At 49.9% G+C, this 22456-nt stretch overlaps 13 protein-coding genes across 13 annotated transcripts; 4 read left to right on the top strand and 9 right to left on the bottom strand.

The window, feature by feature from the left end:
• Positions 1-5: 5 nt before the first annotated feature.
• On the bottom strand, positions 6-1716 carry An03g04440 (hypothetical protein [truncated ORF]; the record flags this gene model as incomplete). The annotated part of the gene is made up of 7 exons (XM_059747077.1): positions 6-94; positions 327-392; positions 538-628; positions 728-847; positions 988-1149; positions 1353-1398; positions 1584-1716. Coding segments are annotated over 7 exons (707 nt in total), but the record flags the coding sequence as incomplete, so codon positions are not given.
• Positions 1717-1793: 77 nt separating this feature from the next.
• On the top strand, positions 1794-3160 carry An03g04450 (hypothetical protein; the record flags this gene model as incomplete). The annotated part of the gene is made up of 6 exons (XM_059747078.1): positions 1794-1889; positions 1984-2060; positions 2160-2268; positions 2492-2685; positions 2757-2871; positions 3038-3160. The coding sequence occupies 6 exons, from the start codon at positions 1794-1796 to the stop codon at positions 3158-3160; spliced, it is 714 nt and encodes a 237-aa protein (XP_059600283.1).
• Positions 3161-4014: 854 nt separating this feature from the next.
• An03g04460 (hypothetical protein) lies at positions 4015-4431 on the bottom strand (the record flags this gene model as incomplete). Its single annotated transcript, XM_059747079.1, has 3 exons — positions 4015-4054; positions 4138-4296; positions 4352-4431. The coding sequence occupies 3 exons, from the start codon at positions 4429-4431 to the stop codon at positions 4015-4017; spliced, it is 279 nt and encodes a 92-aa protein (XP_059600284.1).
• A 286-nt stretch (positions 4432-4717) lies between these two features.
• An03g04470 (uncharacterized protein) lies at positions 4718-7450 on the bottom strand (the record flags this gene model as incomplete). The annotated part of the gene is made up of 6 exons (XM_059747080.1): positions 4718-5091; positions 5167-5240; positions 5689-5749; positions 6152-6201; positions 6264-6352; positions 6383-7450. The coding sequence occupies 6 exons, from the start codon at positions 7448-7450 to the stop codon at positions 4718-4720; spliced, it is 1716 nt and encodes a 571-aa protein (XP_059600285.1).
• Positions 7451-8079: 629 nt separating this feature from the next.
• An03g04480 (hypothetical protein) lies at positions 8080-8451 on the bottom strand (the record flags this gene model as incomplete). Its single annotated transcript, XM_059747081.1, has 2 exons — positions 8080-8257; positions 8411-8451. The coding sequence occupies 2 exons, from the start codon at positions 8449-8451 to the stop codon at positions 8080-8082; spliced, it is 219 nt and encodes a 72-aa protein (XP_059600286.1).
• Positions 8452-8845: 394 nt separating this feature from the next.
• On the bottom strand, positions 8846-9385 carry An03g04485 (hypothetical protein; the record flags this gene model as incomplete). Its single annotated transcript, XM_059747082.1, has 1 exon — positions 8846-9385. One exon carries the CDS (start codon positions 9383-9385, stop codon positions 8846-8848), a length of 540 nt encoding a protein of 179 aa, XP_059600287.1.
• A 667-nt stretch (positions 9386-10052) lies between these two features.
• An03g04500 (uncharacterized protein) lies at positions 10053-11066 on the top strand (the record flags this gene model as incomplete). The annotated part of the gene is made up of 2 exons (XM_001390294.3): positions 10053-10478; positions 10560-11066. 2 exons carry the CDS (start codon positions 10053-10055, stop codon positions 11064-11066), a joined length of 933 nt encoding a protein of 310 aa, XP_001390331.3.
• A 191-nt stretch (positions 11067-11257) lies between these two features.
• Positions 11258-12251, bottom strand: An03g04510 (uncharacterized protein; the record flags this gene model as incomplete). The annotated part of the gene is made up of 4 exons (XM_001390295.1): positions 11258-11496; positions 11617-11857; positions 12028-12120; positions 12201-12251. The coding sequence occupies 4 exons, from the start codon at positions 12249-12251 to the stop codon at positions 11258-11260; spliced, it is 624 nt and encodes a 207-aa protein (XP_001390332.1).
• Positions 12252-12834: 583 nt separating this feature from the next.
• On the bottom strand, positions 12835-14747 carry An03g04520 (uncharacterized protein; the record flags this gene model as incomplete). Its single annotated transcript, XM_001390296.3, has 2 exons — positions 12835-14560; positions 14629-14747. 2 exons carry the CDS (start codon positions 14745-14747, stop codon positions 12835-12837), a joined length of 1845 nt encoding a protein of 614 aa, XP_001390333.1.
• A 1000-nt stretch (positions 14748-15747) lies between these two features.
• An03g04530 (uncharacterized protein) lies at positions 15748-16548 on the bottom strand (the record flags this gene model as incomplete). The annotated part of the gene is made up of 2 exons (XM_001390297.3): positions 15748-16473; positions 16540-16548. The coding sequence occupies 2 exons, from the start codon at positions 16546-16548 to the stop codon at positions 15748-15750; spliced, it is 735 nt and encodes a 244-aa protein (XP_001390334.1).
• A 1032-nt stretch (positions 16549-17580) lies between these two features.
• An03g04540 (hypothetical protein) lies at positions 17581-18050 on the top strand (the record flags this gene model as incomplete). Its single annotated transcript, XM_059747083.1, has 2 exons — positions 17581-17683; positions 17860-18050. 2 exons carry the CDS (start codon positions 17581-17583, stop codon positions 18048-18050), a joined length of 294 nt encoding a protein of 97 aa, XP_059600288.1.
• Positions 18051-18373: 323 nt separating this feature from the next.
• Positions 18374-20083, top strand: An03g04550 (uncharacterized protein; the record flags this gene model as incomplete). Its single annotated transcript, XM_059747084.1, has 4 exons — positions 18374-18726; positions 18854-18888; positions 18953-19125; positions 19187-20083. The coding sequence occupies 4 exons, from the start codon at positions 18374-18376 to the stop codon at positions 20081-20083; spliced, it is 1458 nt and encodes a 485-aa protein (XP_059600289.1).
• Positions 20084-20139: 56 nt separating this feature from the next.
• Positions 20140-21073, bottom strand: An03g04560 (uncharacterized protein; the record flags this gene model as incomplete). Its single annotated transcript, XM_001390300.3, has 2 exons — positions 20140-20475; positions 20558-21073. 2 exons carry the CDS (start codon positions 21071-21073, stop codon positions 20140-20142), a joined length of 852 nt encoding a protein of 283 aa, XP_001390337.1.
• Between the last annotated feature and the right edge of the window lie 1383 nt (positions 21074-22456).

The following is a 22456-nucleotide window of genomic DNA, read 5'->3' on the forward strand; positions in this document are numbered from 1 at the left end:
AATACCCAGCAGCAACCAACGCAGCCAGCCAGTTTCCAGCAGCAGCAGCAGCAGCAGTACATACCGTAGGGGGAAAAGGGAACAGGTAGTAAAGCTGTCTACTACTAGTTAGTAGTAGTCGTCTTCTTCACCTTCTTCTTTCCTTTCTTTTCTTTTCTTTCTACCTTTTTTTGTCTTTTTCAATTTCCCCTCCTTTTCTTTCTTAATTCGATTTCTCAACACATTTAATTTCTCAATTCCTTTTGGTTGTTCTACTAACGAAAACTTAGATTTCACATCCATTACTTACCTACTGATTACTACTGACTTGACTTTTTGACTCTTACCGGTGATACTTGGATGATGGTATCGATACCTGGGAGAGAGGGGCTGGCTGGCTGGAACTGGCTTGACTGGCTTTTAATAATCACCAGAAAACGGTTTCACCGCGGTAATCTTCCGGTATTGGGGTCAAAGGGTTGACTTGGCGGCCACGGCTGCCTGTAATTACCAAAAGACACCAAATCGAAATGACCAGACTCGGGTAAGGATACGTACGGGGCTGGTAAGCCGCAGTTTTCGGTAGCCTGACGATTTGCGGGCAGTTGCCTCGTCGGCTTTGTCCCACTCGCTGTTCTCCTTCGAGTCCCTCTCAAGGGATCAACCTGGTAATGCTCTGGGATGATCACCTGGTGAACCTTGAAGATCGGTCCCGATCAGTCTTTTGCCTATATCACTCTCTGTTCACATTTCTCTCTTCCCTCTCTCTCTTTCCCTCAACTCCGAATAGAACCGCATCGTGGCGAGGTTTCTTTCCTCGCCCCCGGCCTTGTGTGGCGCCGCTTTGCTATCATTATCTACGGCTATACTAAGTACCAGACTACTCCGTACTACTTACTATTGCTGCTGCTTCATATCTATCGGTTTGGAGACACTTCGGCAAGCTTTACTCTGAATGGTTCAAAAGTCAATGGTCACTCGAGGGTTTGCTAGCAATAGCTGATCGACTTCCCCTCCCCTCGAAGCGCCACATCGTCCCGGAAGGGTAACTTGGATATCATAGTAGATACTCTCTTCTTGGTTACCCACCAAAGCTGCCCACGCTTCGGATCTCCCTTCTTATGCCTTCTTTCCTTGTTCCTTCCCACATTCTTCTTTCCCACCCACCCCCTGTGTCCCCTAAACACCCACGAGGGTCGTGGCAAACCTATCTGTCACCCCCTCCCCCCCCTTGTTTCAATAGTCTCTATAATTACTATCTATCTTTGACGGTCTTCCGCAAGAACTGAGAGTCGGCAGACAAACCTACTTTAGCAGCTGAAATTGCCGATGTTGATGCTAGGACCCGACGAATTGGGGAGGACCACATTTACCGGAGCTCCTTGCATGCAGCAGCCTGTGGGCATACTTGACTCGACCCTCATCGCCACTAAAACTAACAAGCTTAATTCCAGGAATGAGGATGCTATTGCCCTTGCTTTATAAGGTGTGTTCCCCTCCCTTGACGAATCCACAGTTTCTCGAATTCGCGCCCACGCGGTGCTACTCGATCTTCACCGAGACAACGGATGCTACTACTGCTGGTCGCCTGAGCGGCGTTAAACCTCCGACCTGTTTGATTTGCCGCACCAAGGCTGCGGTTGACAGCGTCGAACCACAGCCCTGTTGTGGACAGCTCTCAAGAGAGTCAGTCGCTGCCTGATCTGACCATGGGCGAAATTGTCCGTGTTTTGCCATAGCCAGAAACTCTCCCCCCCGCCAACAATGAATTCCACAAGCCTTTGCCCAAGGGGCTAGAGGATGACAAACCGGCAATGGCCGAGTCTCATTTCCGTTTCCCCCTCTTCACCGGGTACGTACTGAGCAGACTAAATAATCGGGATTGCCCTTGCATGGACACCGCTACTCTGGTTCAGCTACAAAACTTACATAAAGTTGGTGACACTTTGCGCAGTACAGCAACGCACTGTTGTTTGCCTCTTGAACAGGAGCGTATCAATGTAGGTCGGTTATTATGAAGTAAGTGCACGAGCACGGTTACCGGCCAACTCCAAGTGCTGCCGAATTGCCTCATACCGACGGTAGCTAGTCAATAGTAGAACATGTCGCATGTGGGGACCAAATCGCGATCAGCGCGCCACGTTCAACGTCGGAAAGGCTTGAGCTTGAGAGATTGCCAGGTGTGGTTCAGGGCTTGATCGACCTGACGCCCCAGTGAGGCTGATAGTCTATCAGCTAGTGGTGTGGATCAGTCGTATAAGAGTGGGACGGTCTGCCTTTAACCTCGAGGTGGTGTTGGTATACATATGGCCTCATATCTGTCAATACCACCAACTCTAACTAGAGCAATTGGCGCGCGATTGAATATCTGTCAGTGCTGTCTCCCTTGGACAAAGCACAAGATTGCATTGATTTTCGCCTCTAGCTTGTCGTGATACATATGTCTGACATAAGACAAGCAGGCAGACAGACAAGACAGACAGACAGACACACTTGCTACTAAAAGAGCCAGGCACTGCAGATGCCAGTGCCTAAAAGTAAGGACATTATGACAGGCCCGTCTCTTGATCGTTTGGGCGCTGTCCGCCTGACCGATATTGGGCCCAAGGGGGCCGTGCAGAGACGGCCAGTTCAGTCTGTACGGAGTTCGCAGCGTTCCCACAAGCCTTCTGAGATCACACGCCTACCCATATCCGACGTTCCAAGGTAGCACCACCCCCCTCTTAACTCGCCACCCAACGTTGGAATGACCTGTCACTGCAAGGCTATCGTTCAAGAGTCGCTGGTAGTACATGCCGACTGGCAGGTACTATTGGGACGGATGCTTTCCTCGGGTTTCACAGCGTGGTGATGCTCCAAGAGTGTGAAACAAACTCCCTGCGCGCTAGAAGGGTGAAAGGGGAGGAATCGAAAAAAGCACCCCCTTTTGCAGATATATACTTGGGTACTACGAGCCTATAGTGGGTTGCAAAATAAGTGACCTACCGTTAACGGATCGATACGAACCTGATTCATACAACATGATGACTACATTCAGTAATAATCGAAGATGGCCTAGGAGAAATCAGCAAAGCAGACTACCAAGGCGAAACTGATGCTAGTGCGACTCAATGCTTACAGATACGGGATCGTCGAGACTGAGTTTGACAAGCCATGGGAGGACTCCGAAGCTAGTTACTGAACTACATAACATACCACTCTCACTGCCAAGCCTTGCCAGGTTAGGCTATGATATATTCCATCGGAGACCGAAATTTAAGTCACCCAAGGCTATCGATTGTGGTACCTAGGTAGACGATAAAGCTATTGGTATCAATCCAGACACGTCTGACACTACCATAGTTTTAGGTAACGGAAAGGATAGCTTATATTGGCAGTGGTATGCTTCTTTCTATGAGCATCAACATCTGAGATAGGTCCACCGGGTAATGGTCTATCTGTTGTGCTGACTTATTGGTTTTCATTACCAAGGAGGAGAAGTGGAATAGGTTTCACGTATCTATAGGACTAGTGGAGAACTACTATTATCGATGCCCCCTTCGTCAAGGACAGTAGTACAAGAGGGAAATCAAATCACAGCCATGATGAATGGCTGGTAAATCATGTTTGAAACATGGCCCTCAGACTTCTGTATTGAAGCACCAGCATGCACTTCTGCATCGGAACAACATTTTATGAAATTTGTTTGCTAATTTCCCACTAGCTACAGATGCATGTCCTTCGACGAGCAATGGCCCCTGCCATAACATGCAGGGTCGTGTTGCAAATAGTTCATAAGACAAGCAGCTGGACGCGAGAGAGAGAGACAGAGGGAGAGACAGAGACAGAGACCGACCAACGGTCAACACGCATGCATACGTAGTATCCACACCGGCACGAGCAGAGAAAGCAAAACCCGGTTGATAGGCAGTGTATGGAGTCTCTTAGTATTAGTAGTAGTGTCTAAGAGGCAATTGCTAGACCCTGGCTGGCCTAAAGATAGTTTGTTCCTTAAAGTGATGGCTAGTTCGCTACCTCACTAGGGCCTCCTTTCTCCTACCGTGGCTTGCAGTCAGGCAAGCTCAATGGCCAGATCCTTTTCCACGATCCAAAATCCATGAAAACAACGCCTCCCTGGTCCTTTGCTAGTGGTTGCCTTTTCCTATGCGGCCCATGCACGTTGCCGGGGAAAGAAAACCCTGGCTTGGCGGTCCCCATCCCATGTCCTTGATCGGGCAATCGGTCCAGGGCTGGATGGAGGCCCTGCGATGCATCTCGCCGTCTTGGATCTCATCCCCCTCTGTCCTTTTGGCCTTGGGAGATTCTTTTCCTTTCACCCTTTCCCTCCAACGTATCCAATGGCTTGCTTGCTATTCTTGTAAACCACATCTACTGAGCCATAGTGAACTCATCATTTTTTTGCTCCAAATTCTCTCCCACCAGGCCTTTTTTTCCCCGCAGTCGCAAGGCCATATCCTCCACTAGATATTCATTTCATATCCCATCATCCAGGAAGCTTTCATTCACTTGTTCATATGATATGCTTACAGTTCTATATCAATATAAGAAAAAAACAATGCCACTCTCCCAGCCCCTCCAGATCATACCGAAAGACCAACCTCGACCCGCCGCTGGATTGAGCTGTGGTAATCCAGCTCATCCACGCAACTGCCAAGTCAACTCCACACAATCTGCCAACTCCCGTCACGCCAAGCGGGTGCCCTCGCAAGCGCAATATCCCTGACGGGTTAGTTAGCCACTAGTCAGTACCACTGCAACTGATAGGGCCCCCCAAACAATCTTCGTCCGAATTGAGAGGGTCGCGTTCCTCGCTAGTGTTCCGAGGGTTCCAGCGCATCAAGCAGAGCCAGCTCATGCACGAAGGTTTAAATACCCGTGCAGCACACGGAGTGGAAGGTTCTGCAGAGAAGCTGCCAGTCTCTGACATGGCCCCATAAGACCACTCGCATTCCCAGATTAAACCTTCAGGTAATACATCTGAGCCCGTTGTTCCGCGATGTTGATAAGCGTGATTCTGGGTTCCGGAACAGTAGGGTTGGTGGGGGGAGACAATGTCGGCCTCTGCGCCATCGTTGGTGATGGGCCAGATTGCATCGAAATCTAATGTGGGATCTGTTTAGTTGAATAATGCGATTGATTGATAGAGAGAGAGAGTGTGTGTGTGTGATGGTGAGTGGTGTGTCCTACCTTGCCCACCATTGGTCTTGTCATTACTTAATCCCAGAAGTTCAATGCGACCAAGAAAACTCGGATATTTTCCTCTGCATCAGACTGCTCATGTCCTCCTAAACAGCCTTCTGCATTGGTATACCCGCCAATCGAACATCATGAAAGCCCAATAGGAACGAGATGTTTGGAGTAAAGTAGTGCCTATTCATGCAAAATCCAAACTACTCTACTAGCTGACCTGTGTGACATAATGCAAAGAATGCAAAGACAATCTTAGTTACAAATAGTAAATAACCAATGAATAAACAACACTCGACTTCAGACTACGAAGACATTGCCTCTCCCCGTTCTTCGACCCAGCGATTCTCTTCCAATACTTAGTAAGAAAACAGGCCCCCCCAAAACGAAGAATGCCCACACTCTCTTATTTGTGTCTATCTATAGCATCTCTTTTTCATACAAGCCAATACCACCGAACAAGGAAAAGGGCCAATGAAATGAAATACTAATACTAAACTCCCAAAACGGAAGGAAACATACACTTTCCCGTCCTTCCAACCACGGTAACAGCCGAGAGCCGGAATACCAACGCCTTTTCGATCTATCCGACTTGTTAGTAAGTACTTTTGAAGTAATACAAAGTACTATACCCTCGAAGAGATAGGCTATTATTCTCCCGATCTCGATCGCCGGCCACCATGATTGGTCGATCTCTACAACCACAATACAACTACAACCATAGCCACCACCGGCGTCCTCCCACGCGTCGAGTCAATAATCCGGTTTCGTGGAGGAAAGATGTTCTACTCTTCAAGCTTCTTCCCGGTTTTGCTGCAGATTCGCCTGGTCGAGGCGTGGGATACAAGGTCCTGTGCGGTCGTGCATATAGATACTTGGTGATGTAGGGATGAGAGCTAGACTGTGGCGCATCACTACACTATTTAGTTAGTAACCAGGTAGTTGTACTGTCGTGAAACAGCATGAATGATGCATACCGACTTACTAAACCCATTTTCATTCGGGGATTTGGACATGAGCTGTAATTCTAATGTACTGGAAACATTCCGATTTACTCCCACCTTGAAACTCCGGAAACATGCTAAGCCGCCACATACTCTCCCTCTCCCTCTCTCCCATTCAGGCCAAGATGGTAAGTAGCAGCTATCCAGTGATGTGTATCGATACATGGAGGGTGTCCATAGCACTGCATCTGTCAAGAAAGAAAAATCCGCACCTGTGTCCCCAAGTCAGTGTGAGCGATGGTCAATGATCCAGGGAAGTCTTCAACATCGGCCTTTACCTTTTGCTTCACAGGCGCTCGGCATATCACACACGGGGGCTGACCTCCAAGCAAGCCTCGTTCCAGAATGCTGTTGGGGATCTGAATCTCGGCGCACCACCGACAGAGGACAGCATGGCCGCAAGGAAGCAGTACCGTATCAACGAGTTGGGTGAAGCAAACCTTGCATTCGAGCGACACTCGCATTTCATGCGCCTCCTTTGGTTCGGGGCGGCCGTCTTTCGCATTATCAAGACTTGCGGATGGCTTCGTGGGGTGGGTACCGAGCCCCTGGCGCTGACGCTGGCGTTGGCGCTGCAGCTGCATATGAGCCTCCACAATGGCCTGCGCAGCCTGCGGGTTGTAATGATGGCCAAGTAAATGTGCTCGCCGAGCAAGTTCTAGCCGTTGCGGAAGGGGGCGCCCATATCTGGAGTTTCCCGCATTCATCGAGCGTGAAGGCGGCGTGCCAGTTGTCACAAAGTTGGCCGACGATGACTGGGCGGGCGACGTAACTAGCGGAGCAATATAGGCGCCATCGTCGAATTCTTCAGGATGTGGTGGCAGATGAGAGAATGGGCCAGCCGTATGCGAATGTTGTTGAGCTTGCGACTGCTGATAATAACTTGACGACGTTGGCACTGGAGAAGCAGTAGTAGAGGCCGGGTGCTGTGTTCCTTGCTGTGTCCTCGCTGATGGGGGCACGTAACCTCGAGGTCGAAGTGCTGGCGGAACCACTGCAGTGGATGAGGTCAAATCGGGGGTATTCGGTGAACCGTCGCCCGGTGAAACGCCAGACACTGATCCCGGCGTCGTCCTGGACATTGTCGGCTGGGTATTGCTTGAGCGCGGGTCCCGCTGGGGGTAGGCAGGAAGGCCGCTGTGTTGGTTCTGTGAAAGTGAGAGTGTTCGTGCATGAGGGTACACGAATGAGCGACCTCGACCTCCACCAGGAATGTAATCCAGTTGATGACCGATATTGCTCGGTTCCCCATAGTACTGGTTCGGTGTGTAGCGGGGCATGGTGATGATGCCATTGCTCAAGTATGAAAAATTGGACCTCGGTGGTGGTTGCTGTGAAGGGAAAGAATCTGTCTGGCTCGATATAGCATTGGATGAGAAGGCGTTTGGAGCCCCAGACAGACTCGCGACTGTAGGGACTGGGAAGCATTCCGTTATTTCACTAGCAGACATCACCGGCATCGTTGCACTGACCTTCTTGTTGGTATGTCGGACGCGGCACGTCAGAAATCGTGGTGTCCATTACGTCTTGGGTGTTAGACTGGGCCAACGTAGCGGAAGTTGGGGTGATTTGATAGTTGTTATTGTTGGGAATCGCCGCGGGAAGCCCTTCAAAAGCAGGGCGACTCGCAGAGTCCATGAGTGGTGGCAACCCTGCCGCAGGCGTAGTGGTAGAGCTCCCTGGACGTGGTACGCTAATGGCGCATCAGCTAGTAGCTACACGCTTCTAGCTTCTATTAAGCGAGAGTCGAATTCTCACAAATAAGAGGCTATCAACATGTACCGATGAAGTCGCAATCGACAGCATACAGGGAGGTTTAAGAGCTGTGACAAACAGATGGAGCGTAAATGGAGATAGTATACTAAGGTGGTGATGTGTAGAAGCGGTTCGCTTCACTAGAGCAGAGTAACTAGGAATAGTGAGTGGTCATTCCAGTGGAATTTCTGGCAGTGGACCACAATTCAGCAGTGAAGACAGGCAATCGGATTATGCCTCCTTCCGCTGCACCAGACGATGTATCCAAAGCTCTATCACGTTCACGGTGACTGGGAGATTCTTGCCACTTCCTGGAATAAGTATCGGTAACACTCCACACATATAGACAATCGATAGGACATGCAGGCTTAAGATGTCGAGTGGGATAGCATGCTTGTCAATGCAGACTGAGAAGTGATAGCCGCATAAACATAAACTCGCAGCTAAGAGCTTAATTCAGGCAGGGATAGAGAGTGAATGCATACATGCTATTTTCAGTTTTGCCTTCCTGTTGTCCTACTGTCATCGGTCTTCGGTCGGGTTGCTTGGCTGGCTATCGCGAGTATATTATATTCTGGGGGAGAAACATAGAAAACGGTACTTTCCGATGTCGATAGAAGCGCCAGCGTCTCGGCAACAATCTTGCCAACAAGAGGCTGACCCTGGGCCGTTCAATGTTTCGTACAGGCAACCAAAGTCAGATTGTCTTCGAGATCATGATCTGAGCGAGCCAACGATGTAATAGAGACACCGAGCAGGCGTGAGACGGTTATAGGGTGAAATAGAATTCCAAAACAGGAAAACCAAATGGCAGCTGAAGCTTATCGCCGATGGTTTCCCGGTCTCTCCTAGTTAGACCAACTCGCAGCAGAGCCTGAATTCTGGGTACTTGGTTTCCCAGTGGAATTGGGGCCAAAACCTCATCGAAACGCAAAAGGTTTGAAGGAAGTAAAAACCAAATCTCGAACCACTGGAAGGCGAAGCGCACAGGCAATATGGAAGCTTTCTGGAACGACTACAACAATGGACACGAAGGGGTAGAATGAATCAGGGAGAGGTCGCAAACAGGCTGACGACGAGCAGTGGCACCTCGGGGACCAAATCAGATCACTGATCCAATCGGGCTGGAAGGCTAGCTGCAGGGTAGATGGGAGGAAGGGAGGGGTCAGGGTAGTAAAAGGAGAAGTGTGAGATAGATGCGGAGGGATGAGGCTGCTGCAAGATGGAGGACAAGCTTCCGAGAGTCTCACAGACCATAATAGAGGGACAGCTAGAGAGAAAGAGAGTAGAGGAGAGGGAAAGAGGGAAAGAGAGAGAGAAAAAGAAAGGGAAGAAGAAGAGAGGGAAAGAGAGAGAGAGAGAGAGAGAGAGAGAGAGGGTTTGGATTGGAGGGTGTCAGTGAGTGGTGAAGACAGTGTCACCGTCGGACCCCGCAAGACACGGCGATCCGCTGGATCCATTCCTGGAAGCAATCAGAAACATGAGGTCAAGTGATGGATATTGGGGGGGAAAAGAAAGCTAGTTGGTTGGTTGGTTGGCTGATTGATTGATCGGTATGTCGTAAGAGATGATTTGTATTAAAGAAAGATACTATGTCTTGGGTTGTTGATCTATCAGCCAGTCAAAGAAGATATTCGGACTTGACTTCGACGAAACAAGAGGCTGCTCCGGCGTTCAGTCCCCGGCTCTTCCTTTGTTTGACCATCCATCGTCGGAGGTATTATCCCTTCAGAGTTGGTTGAATCGATCAATCCATCAATCGATCCATCCATCCACTCATCCTTGTCTTGGGAGGATCGGAGGAGCCACCGCGTCTAGACTCTGACCCGAAACGAGCAGATCTTCCTCCAGTTCTTGTGTCGGACGGTGCGGAAAACAGCTGCGAACCGACGACGTCATGCTCTCCGTCTCTCCCCTGAACACTTAAAACACTTTCCACCCCTTCATGTTCCCTTCAATCCATCCCGATAACCTCAATAGCTCTTCCGACCACGGTACTACCTCTGGAAGGCCCTGAATATCAGGCTCACGTGTACATCGCCGGTCCTTACCTGACTTTCAACGCTCTCTGCTTAACGTTAAGCGCCGTCCCTCTTCCTCCGCCCGTTCCACACCTCGGCTCGGTTCATGACGCCCGCCCGGTGGCTACTATCGGCGTCTGTGCGACATACGCGACCAGCTCTCTCCTCCGCTCTGCCTTCGATCGTCACAATGACCTTCTCCACCTTTACTATCCCTCGCCATCTGGACCACAATGGCTCGGTCACGCTACCTGTCTCCTGTCCAGCAGAGCTGTCTCGTGAAGATCTGCTGCGGTTCCCAGCTTTCCGCATCTGGCTCACCACTCTGCAACACTCCTTGAGTCGCCAGCAACATCCCTCCCACGAGTTCTCCAAAGACCCCTACATCCTGCGGAAAATAGATATTCAGAGTGTGGATCGCTTCGGTGGTGGTCGTCTAGGCTTCTTGAAGTTCAAAGCGGAGGTGTCCAATGAGAATGGAGAGACGCTCCCGGGAAGCGTGTTCTTGCGTGGTGGCAGCGTAGGCATGCTGGTAAGCGAGCTACCTCTATGTATCGCCTACTGATAACGTCGAGATATGGTGCTGACACTACTTCTCTCTCTCCCCCCTCAGCTCATACTTCAGCCAGACGATGTGCCTCCATCGGCGGAAGACGAGAAGCGTGCCATTTTAACCATCCAACCTCGTGTCCCTGCGGGTTCTCTTGCGTTTTCCGAAATTCCAGCCGGCATGCTTGATGACAGTGGATCGTTCGCTGGTGGTGCAGCAAAGGAGATCCAAGAGGAGACAGGCTTGACAATACCACAGGAGGAGCTAATTGACATGACATCGCTGGCTCTGTCGTCGGTGCCAGAAGAGGGAGAGACGTTGCAAAAGGCAGTGTACCCTTCGGCCGGTGGGAGCGACGAGTTTATTCCCTTGTTCTTGTGTCAGAAACGGATGCCGCGCAAGGAAATCGACAGCCTGCAGGGACGATTGACTGGGTTACGACAGCATGGTGAGAAGATCACGCTGAAGGTAGTACCGTTGCGCGATCTATGGAAAGAGGGTCTGCGGGATGGCAAGACCCTTGCCGCGTGGGCGCTATATAGAGGCCTCAAGGAAGAGGGGCTGCTGTAGGCAGAATTCCACACTCCACAGCAGTCTGTGGGATCTAATACTGGAAGCACGCAGTGACACTCACACCAATGTGAATATATCGCATTCGACAGTGTATCGACTCTAACGGCAATGTCGTCAGAATACCACAAATGTGCAAATCCATGGTACAGGACGAAGACGGAGCCAAGGCTGAAACATCTACATACAGCTTAAAGCTTGAATCTCTTCGCAAGTTCGATTCCCTCAGCTATTGTACCCACCCGAGCATCAATAGCGTATCCCTCCCGCTCGAGCTTCTTCATTTCCTCGAATAACGAAGACAGAGGCACAGTGAAGCACTCGATGAACTCATTGTCTTCAAGCTGGGCCTTCGGGTTCTGGTTCTCTGGCAACGACATATCCACCCGGACATGCACCATATTGAGGTTGGTATTGCAGAACCCAGGGTCTGTAGACACCCGTCAGCCTAGTCAATCGATACCCCAAACCACCCGAGTCGAAGCCATGCTCGACGAGTACTGTAGTCTCGTCTGGTCTAGAAGAGAAAAGAAAAGAAAGTAGAACTCACCATTATACATAACACTACTAGTCTGCTCCGCCACGCCAACGTAACCCGTCTCCTCCTTGAGCTCACGCACAGCGCACTCCTCCACCGTCTCGTTGGGATCAATCAGCCCAGCAGGCACCTCAATGACTACCTTATCGATAGGCGGGCGGTACTGCTTCTGCAGGAGAAGCTCTGGCCCGGTTTCTTTGTTGAGGATTGTCACGATTCCAACGCCGTCAATCTCGCAGTTTGCGGGGCGTGTCTTGGAGGCAATTAGCATGCAAGCAAGTAGATATATTGCTTCTCAATGCGGAACTATCACCTCACACCCGCAACACCCCCAAAAAGAAGAAGAAACTCAGTTGAATAACACCAGTAAAAATGCCAACGAAAAGAACCAAGGAAGAAAGTGGGAGGGGGAAAGAGTCGCACCTGACGCTCCGCAGACTCCCACGTCCTCTCAACACCATTGGGGTCCGTATACGATGACATGACCAATCGAGTCCATTTGGCTTCCTTGGGGTCCTAGTAGGGAGTATTGTATATCAGTGATGATTCGTTCAGCGTGTAGCAGTTATCCAGATTATAACACCATATATACATACCAGAGGACCCCTCGAAAGCAACTTCGACCCGGCGTATTTAGGATCGGACATTGTTCCGTGTTTTTGCACCTGAGAAGGGAAAGGAAATAATCTTTGATATAACGATATTAGATGGAACAGTCTATGTCTAATTAGTTAATTGAAGAGGGTTAGTCAAAAGATCAACTCTAGAGGGAGGTAGAGAGTAAACAACTCGACTCGGGCGTCTGACGTAGCAGGAGGGGAAAGCTGGAGTGGGGGTCACCAACCGTATCGGGTTAGAGGGCTAGCCCTTATCTTATCGTGTTGGGGTCTTGAACTGAGAGGTTAGTTTGTGTAGATTAACTATGCTGAAGACAGGTGGGATGGGTCAGGAGGTCATTTACTAATATGGGCAAGTAGATGGTGTAAAGGTGTGACTGTAGTGTCAGGTCTGTTGTGGTGGTGGTGGTGGTGGTTGATGTTGTATGAGGATCATCGACGCTGAACATAACCTCTGGTTGCTACATTAAATTTTAGTATTGTAGCAGGGTTGGACCACCATATAAGCACTAATACACGAAAACGTACTACATATTACGGAAGGCAAAACATATTTGGTCCAAAAATTCTGCATTGGAAAAGCTTGCCATCAGAGATAAACTAACCTCTAGTTCTATATTGGACCATCCGTCACGCACCCATGGCTCGCATCGCTCACCAGCTTCGCATACTTGCTTAATGTCCCCTTCTTCGCCCGAGGTGCCGGTGCTGTCCAAGACACTCTTCTCTTTGCCATTTCTTCTGGGGTGATCAGCAGGTCAACCACTCTTTGCTCCGCATCAATTACGATCCGATCGCCATCCTTCACCAGGGCAATGGGCCCACCCTCCATAGCCTCAGGCACAACATGCCCAATTAAAAAGCCATGACTACCTCCAGAGAATCTTCCATCAGTGAGTAGCGCAACATCCTGACCCAATCCCGCGCCCATGATAGCTGAGCTGGGCTTGAGCATCTCAGGCATCCCGGGGCCGCCTTTGGGCCCTTCATATCGAATAATAACGACCGTTTTCTCGCCCTTCTTGATCTCGCCTCGTTCGAGAGCCTCAATGAAAGCGTCCTCAAAGTCGTAACATTTAGCAAGACCTTCGAACCGTAGACCTTCTTTGCCGGTGATTTTTCCAACCGAGCCGCCGGGGGCCAATGACCCACGAAGGATCTGCAAGTGGCCGGTTGGCTTGATGGGATTGCTTAGAGGGCGGATGATGGGCTGCTCAGGTGAAAATTCGGGCCATGAGGCTACATTCTCTTTCATGGTTTTGCCAGTAACAGTGACGCCGGAGCCGTCAATAAGGCCTTCCCTGAGCAGGAACTTCAGCAGTGCAGGCGTGCCCCCGACTTTGTACAGGTCATGCATGACATACTTGCCGGAAGGCTTTAGATCAGCTAAGAAAGGTGTCTTGTCTGACACAGCCTGGAAGTCATCGATAGTCAATTTGATCCCAACGGAATTAGCGATAGCAATCAAGTGCAGCACTGCATTGGTGCTGCCTCCAAGAATATTCACAACAATCATAGCATTTTCAAATGCCTGCCGTGTCATGATATCCTTGGGACGGATGTCCTCCTTCAGCAGATTCTTCACCGTCTGACCGATGTCCTCACACTCTGCCAGCTTCCTCGGATCCTCTGCCGGTGTACTGCTGCTTCCAGGGACCGTCATTCCGAGGGTCTCGATGGCCGTTGCCAGTGTATTAGCCGTATACATACCCCCACAGGCACCAGCACCTGGGCAAGCGTGTCGGATAATATCAAATCGTTCCTTCTCGTCGATCTCACCAGTGAGATATTGGCCATACGATTGAAAGGCGCTGACCAAGTCAAGTGGCTTACCCCCCGCACTGCAGCCGGGCTTGATACTACCACCATACACCATGATACTCGGACGGTTGACCCGACCCATAGCCATCAGCACACCTGGCATGTTCTTATCACAGCCAGGCAACGAGATATTAGCATCATACCACTGGGCATTCATGACCGTTTCAATTCCATCAGCAATGATCTCTCGGCTCTGTAAACTGAATCGCATGCCAGATGTGCCCATACTAATGCCATCAGAGGCGCCGATGGAGTTGAAACGCATGGGAACCAGGCCAGCTTTGGCTACCGACTCGCGAACCAGCGACGACAAATCCATCAAGTGCATGTTACAAGGATTCCCTTCGAACCACACTGATGAAATTCCAACCTGTGCCTTGGACATGTCTTTCTCCGTCAAGCCGGTCGCGTAAAGCATCGCTTGAGATGCACCCTGGGACTTGGGTTGTGTGATCTTAGAGGAGACTTTGTTCAGTGTTTCGTCGGCATAACTATGTGCAGTTGAGGAGAGAAGACGACTATATTGACACGTTTAGATTTACCATTAGCATCATGGGAGTTTGTATCAACTGTAGGGTATACGAACGAGGATGACTTTTTGGGCGATAGTATCCGTCCACCGAATGCCAGAGTTCTGGCAGCTCGGAAAGGAGTGGTAGGTGTGATCATGATTTTCTGGCCTGGAGGCCACCGCAGAAAAGGCATTGTACTTGCTCTTTAGGAAGTAAGAGTGAGTCAAACGAGACTGCAGGCCAGGTTATATAGGCTCAAGGGCCTTCTAAATACCTGGCCGAGAGTGGCCACAGTCCATGTGGGTCATTATACCCCTACAGTGTCTGGGATACTGACCATTACTTGCCCAACCCCTGTCAGCAGGTAGCACTGGGCTATTAGGAACAGCAGGTATTCGAGAAAACCATAATTATTGGATGAAGAAGGACAGGGATTAATCTTGCTCTACTCCGCAACGGTCGAGGGATCGAATGGTTGCATGGACGCATATCCAACCAGGACGCAGATAATACAGCCGATTATCCGAGTTAGAGGCATCCACTTATGTATAGCAAGAAAGAAGCTGGATATGAGTTCGGGGAGAAGCAATGAAACTGATGGTCGAGGTCAATCTATAGATCCTTTGAAGACGATCCAGGCCCCACCCGGCCGGAGTCGCACCGCAGCTCCCCGGGTAGCTGTTTGCTTGCAATCTTGTCTAGCTGTGTTGCGGAGGTGCTAATAAGCACCAAATCTACACCGAGGATGCTTGAAATAGTGGAAATACACTTTAGTTGAAATAGAGTTACTACTACTGTCCATCTAGCTGAAAACGGCAGAGATGATAGATAAGTTCTATTTTGTTTGTGCAGGCAGCAGTCGCCCGAAGAAGGTACCTAAATCCATGATTACCTCTCTATAAGAGAATTGTGTAATAATGCAAATATCCCGGTCATGAAGAATTATGCAGATGAGACAATAAGTCGCACGGTTGTCAAGACGACGGTCCCAGGTGATTGTTTTCTGCACAATGGACTAAGGGAACTACTCTGACCGAGGAAAGGACCAGAGGATCAGACTAAACAGCGTCTGAGATGTCACCACGTAAAATGAAGAAAGTGACCTTAACCCCAGAACGGCCCGCGCGCTTGCTATCGTGACTTCGTGTTCATAATCGTAACTGGCGTACAGAATGGCCCCACCTGCCATAGGTTCAGGCCGCCTCGATTTCAGAGAGACATTTCTGGAATTCACTCCAATCCTTCATGATAACCTTGGCACCGAGCTCTTGCAGAAGTTGTGACATTTCCAACTGCTTAGCGTCACCGTGATAGCTTCCGACATAACCAATGACTGGGATTCCAGCACGGATGGCACTGAGCGCACCAGACTTGCTGTCCTCGACAGCGACCACTTCTTCGGGCTTCTTCGTGCGCACTTCGAGGGCATGAATGTAGATAGCCGGATCCGGCTTCGAAGTTGGCTTGGGAAGAGAAGTGGCTGCGCTGAAAATGGCATCTTTGTCAAAATACTTGTCTTGTCCGACCTTTGTAATTGAAGCACGGACACGGCGCAAAGCAGACGAAGAGACCACCGCTAGGCCATACTTCTTGGATTCGAGAAGCTTGTCGAGCTCAGCGTTAACACCAACGCATGGCTGAGCTTTGTCAGTCAGCTTGGCAATGACTTTGTCCTCCTCCTTCTTCACGTATTCCTCGAGTTCCTCTTGTGACATCTCGAAGTTGTACTTGGCCTGGAGGGAGACCATCATTCCCCGAAAGTTCTGACCAACGAAATCTTGGATAAGCTGCTCTCCCGTGTAACGGTCCGAGATATTCTTCTTCTCCAATATCTCATTGGCAAGATCCGCACACGCCTCGAAGGCCAGCTCCTCCGAGAGGACGAGGGTGTTGTCGCAGTCGAAGAAGATCTCGGTAATCTGCGATTAAGGTTCGTAAGTATATTTGAATCCATACCAACGTTGCATGAAGGATGGATAGCTTACCTGCGGCATGATGGATGTATGTCTAGTAGATCTTTTCTTAATCGAGATCAAGAATGTAGCACAGCAATGACAGTAGAGAAACGTCTATGGAACGTAGTGAAATAGAGAGTTGGGGGTGGGGAACGATGTAAGGAGGAAGAGGATGACAGGAAAGGAAGACTGTTTGTCTTTCTATTTCGTGGAGGGATGACGGAAGGAGATGAATGGTTTGTGGGTTATCTGTGAAAAGTCACAGAAGAAGAGGGGCAAACACGAGGGCATTCACTTTGTTTAAGTAGTACCGGAAGGGACCAATACAAAGGAAGCCAGCGGGTGAAAGGGGGGCCCCTAAAGAGTAGTATCTAATTGAAGGGGACCCAGCCACGGAATGAGTACGCTTGAACCCACTGCCCGTGATAGAGATCCAGAAATCCCCGAGGGGAATTCCCAATTCCTGTTGTACACAGTTACCGGTATCCAAGGTAGGAGCGGGGTGTCGGCCCTGGACTTCCCTGAGATCATACATTTGAAAAACACCCATGACGTTATCAACAGGCCAAATTCCAGTGCTAGTGAAAGATGCTAAACCGATTCAGGCAAGCACCCGCTGCCATGCGCTGTTCCAATCGCGCTCGGATGCCCCTCTTCCTTTCCCCTTGAGGCATAGCGGTATCACCTGATGGAAAGGCACCGAATCCTCGCTGCCCATTCTTCCAGTCGCCTTCAATTTCCGGTTCCTTTCCTTTCCTTTCGTCGACGCCTCAAAAGCCCAATGATGAAGCGCATAGCCAATCGATAGGATTCCATGGCATGTTTATCGATATCCCCTGTGCTGGGGCGCCATAGTGCAGATGTGGAACCGTTTGTTCCTCTACTTTCTTTGCTATTCACAATGATTCTATTCCCTGTCATGTAAGGCAAGATGTATCGACAAGAGTGAGAGAATCCTGTACTCCATACTGTTTGTTACCAAGCTCATGTATCCTGCTAGGTAACCTTCAGTCAGTCACCAGGTGTGCTCATGCGAGGGGGGTATAATCGGTCAAAGCCACCATTGAAATAATGCCTGGAAATTCTTGTCCGTCTACTTTGTACATCCCCCGGAGCACAGTATTCCATTTAGCTGCCGCTAGGTCAATCCGTTTACTGCCTGAATTGAGCAATAGTACGTCGCCAAGGATCGGACCATAGTTCACCAAATCAGCGCTGAATACTCTCTGTACGCCAGAGCATTACCCGGATACCCTCGATAATACTAAGCTGTAGTATAGTAGAGACGCCATGCGATCGGATGAAACCGTGCCATTAGGGATTTTCGTATACTGAATGCAACTCCTTAAGCCAGTTGTTGCGAAAACGGGACAGGAGTACAATACTCGAGGGGTGCTCAGGCTTCATCCGTCATGAGTAAGAATATGACTGCAACAGGTATTAGTTACAAAGCGTCCGAGATTATAGCCGACAGACCGACTACCTACTTCCCTACTACCACAGGTTCCTGGATACATCCTTCTAAGCATGTCAGTAAGTAGTCCCCCTGTAGGTACCATCGATGGCTGTGCTCCACCCCGCGTGAGGATGGCGTTCGACTTGTCGGCGCCGGCCTTAATTGTGGGCCGATCGTTGGCCGGCGAGGAAATTCTAATGGCGCTTGCATTAGAGCCCCTCATTATCATTATTATTATCGATCGCATTTGATCCCAGTATTCTCATTACTACTAGGGACGTTAAAGCCTAGTGTGATATTGTTTCCTGCTCCCCGAAGCATACTGTAACCTGTTTTTGAGTCTCTGATCCCACTGCGAATACCACCCGACCGCTGGCCCTCAAGCCAATACGAAGCACTCCGGGCAACATGGGATCTGCTTCTGCTTCCGATCCCTACCCCGTGTCTGTTTCGTCCCTTCACTTCCCCTCAGCAGAGCAGCAATCGATTTCCCAAACGCTATCTGCATTGCGACGATCAGCGCTCTCCGTCACCAACCGACTGCGTTCCATCGAGGCCGACGCGGCCTTTGTCCGTGAGGTTGCAGCCCATTACGACCTTCCTCTCATCGCCAACGAAAGATGCGGGAGCTGGTATATCCCGCCTGAAGTCAAGTCGGGCAGTGCGTACTTCAAGAGTACAGATGGTCACACGGGCCAGTGGGATTTCAGCTTTCGCAGACTAAATTTGCAGCTTCTACCAATTGCCAGAGAACATGGGGGGTCAGTGAGCCTGTCATCCGTCTTTTTTGTTTTTTTTTTTTTTTTTTCTCTTCTCTCTCTTTTGTCATCCCTGCTGATCGTTCTGTTTCGGGCTAACTGAATGACTGACCTTATTCGTTGAATACAGTTGCATTATCGTGGATTCCACGCGCCGGGGTAAATGTAAGTAATCAGCTAACCCCTCAAAGCATGCCATTCGTGCACTGTTTAACGAGGTATGCGCCAGTGATGCCTGATGCCCTGTCTAAAACCGTTCCAATCTGGTGTGCCGTCATCAACCGGGCGCTGTTTCCGTCTGACACTGCATATCACGCGGTGAATTTTCCGCCAAATTATCTGGGCGCTTCTGAAGAGTCCCAGATTGAGCGGAGGATTGACGGCTTCGTCAAATCCCTCGAGGTAACTCTCGCTCTGCTCTGAATGTGTCCTATAACTTCCATGTAGGCTGATAGGCTTCTAGAATCTGAAACTCGATCTGGATGAACTCAAGCAGCAGCTTGGAAAGCCTATTCGGGTGGCATGGGCCAATCGCGCCTACTTCCATCCGACAGATCTGCATAAAGGGAATGACTATCGCCTGTTTGTCCTCTGTTCCGCATCTAAAAGAGTCCATGGCGCAGAAATGTCCGAAGGCGGCTATATCCAAGGAGCAGGAGATGACAGCGAGAGTTGGGCCTATGGGTTAACTCCTCCTGTCTTTTGGGCTACTAAAGCGACCCTGTTCCAGTACTCAGAAGAAGATCTCCCAACCGTAATCGAGCAGCTGGTTGAAGACCACAGCAAAAAGAACGTTGATCAAAGAGCGATACGTGTTGCGCCAACACGAAACTTATATATCAGCCAAACACACCCACAACTAAACAATGGCAGCATGTTCAATCTGGTTATAGATTGTAATGCGAGCCCAGAAGGGGCGGAAGATAACGCAAATCGCCTGAATCTCGGTTGCGGGTCTTCTAAGCTTGGAAGCCGTGACCTGCGCAAACACCTGGACAAGGTCCAAGACTTTGTCAAGTCCCGTCTGAGCTCAGACCCATCACAATCATTGCTGGTGACATGTGAGACTGGCAAGGATCTTTCGGTCGGTGCTCTACTTGCGATATTGTGTCTGTTCTATAATGAGGAAGGCAAGTCTCTCATCGATCTGTCAACCCATCGTGTGTCTCTTGTTGGGCGTCTTTTTAATACTAATAATACTTCAGGCGAATTCAATGCTATTCCCACCAACCAACTGATCGGCAAGCAATTCATTCGTCAGCGGCTTGCCTGGATCACATCCTCCAAACATGATGTGAATCCCTCGCGGTCTACGCTTCAATCGGTCAATGCCTTCCTCATGCAACGCCCAGATTACTAATACCTAGAAGATATAAACCTGAAAATCACAATTAATTATGTTTATAAATGGACGAATTACTCGTTCTCGACAGCCTCGACAATGGCGCCACTGCTTCCCTGGTCAAGAGCATTAAGCACCGCCATGTCCTCCTCGCTGATGTCGAAATCAAATACATCAGCGTTAGCCGCAATCCGGTCTGGATTGTCGGTTTTAGGAAGTGGAACCCATTCCTTCTGCAGCGCGTAGCGTATCAGGACCTGCTGGGTCGTCTTGTTGTATTTCTTTGCAAAGTCCACGAGGGTAGGGTCATTTGCTTTATAGTTCCGCACAATGGGGGCATACGACTCGACAACGATTCCGTTCTTCTTGCAGTATGCATCGATCACGCGTTGCTGGCACCAAGGGTGAAGCTATGCGAATCTATGAGTCAGCCAGATTCCCTTTCCTGTTGCACCGTACGGACCAAACTGAACAAAAGCGTGGGGAACTAACCTCGATCTGATTAACATGAGGCGGCCAGACTTTCGCATACTCTTTCATCTCTTCAATGTGCTTCGCCCCAAAGTTGCTGACACCAATGCTCTTAGCTTTGCCCTCCTCCAGCAGCCTTTCCAGGGCCTGCCATAAGTGCTTGCGACCCGACGAGCCGGACTTGGAGCTATGGATTAAAAACAGATCAACGTATCCATCCGGGCCACCGATCTTCTCGACGCTAGCCAGCAGTCTCTCATAGGTTGCCTCAGGCGAGCCCGCTGGGCTGAGGATTTTGGTGGTCACGAAAATTTCACTGCGGGGCAGGCCAGAGGAACGGATGGCGTCGCCAACTTCTTTCTCATTTGCGTAGAACTGGGCGGTATCAATGTGCCGGTAGCCAACTTCAAGGGCCTTGAGGCAGGACTGCACGCATTGTGCGGAAGGCGACCGATAGACGCCGAAGCCGAGGCGGGGTATTTTGACGGCGGAATTAGGCAGTGGTACCACGTCTGCAAAGGAGTAGTTGGCCGGCATGATGAAATTAAAGAGTCAAGAATGGCAAAGCGAACCAAGCTTGGAAATCTGAGGAGTTCGGTATGAAGAGGCGCAAGGTAGTCAGTAGTCACGACGTGGACTTGGAGAATGACTGACAGGGAGAGGGGAAGCCGATTAAGTTGAGCTGAATGTTTCGCGCGCGGGCCCCATCACGCCTCGGCGAATCCGATGATATCATCAGCCCACCTTCTTCCGTTTGTGTCTCCGGCCTCATCTGTTTTGATTTTGATATACTAATATGTACTAGTATGACTGGATTCTGTGATGGATGCAGCATACTTTGATGAGTTGGCAATTACATCAGTTCTCACTATAGCGAGACATTCGGTCTTTGCGCCCCCGCACGGATAAGGAGCTTGTTGTTCAAGCTGGAAGATGGCTAAAATTATGGGGCAACAGGTATCCTCGCCCTTGCATCGGGAAAGGTAAAATGCAGGTTTCTACCACGGTACTTTCTCGCGTGTGCCCTCCATGTTTATCCCGGCATTTCGAGACCCGTTTCACTGGGGTTGTCTTCGTGCAACAATACAGCCGGCAAAACATGTGCACCGAATCGTGGATTTGCCTCCGGCAGACGAACTAGACATCCATCCATAGCCCGCAATGATCACGACTTCAGGTTGGGCGACAACCTGAGAAACTACTAAGTACTAGTAGTAACCCCTCCTTCCTCTTGCAGTTCCATCGACATTGGTTGATTGAGGCCAGGTTGGTGGGTCACTCAAGAATTTGATCAGCGTCGCTTCGGAAAATTGAACATGGATCCTCCTCCAGGAGCCACGCTATTCATATCGCAAGAAAGTCTACGAGTCAGACCAACTGACGCCCGTCTCACCTGCATATCCCCCCTTGGTTGGGCACTCCCTCTTCGGAACCATTGAAACCACCAGTCATTCCCAGATCGATTGCAGGGACTCGAGAAAGACAAAAGCCTGCAGAGTAATAATAGTGGATTGGGCGCCATGCGCAAAACTCGAGTACTATGGTTATTCTCTCGACTCTGAGTGGTCATCAAGCGCCTTCCCTGCCCCTGGACTACCACTAGTACTCTTAGAACTGTACTATAAACAGAAACCGGGTCAACAATCGATATGAAAGAATTCTTTACGGGATTTGGACGGAGATAAATCGACGCTAGATAATGATTATAGGGCAAGAAATGCGAGAGATTGGGCCAAATTTACTTTTAGAAATTCCCCGAGGAGAGAAGCCTGCGTGGCTGAAGAATGGAGAATGGATGATGAATGAATGGATGAATGAATGAATGATTGACTGAATGAACGAACGAACAAACGAACGGGGGATGGGATCTGAACTTACCGGCAGCAGCCGACCGGGCAGGACCAGCGGCGGTTGCTGTGG

Source organism: Aspergillus niger, assembly GCF_000002855.4.
Source record: "Aspergillus niger supercontig An03".
Lineage (NCBI taxonomy): Eukaryota > Fungi > Ascomycota > Eurotiomycetes > Eurotiales > Aspergillaceae > Aspergillus > Aspergillus niger.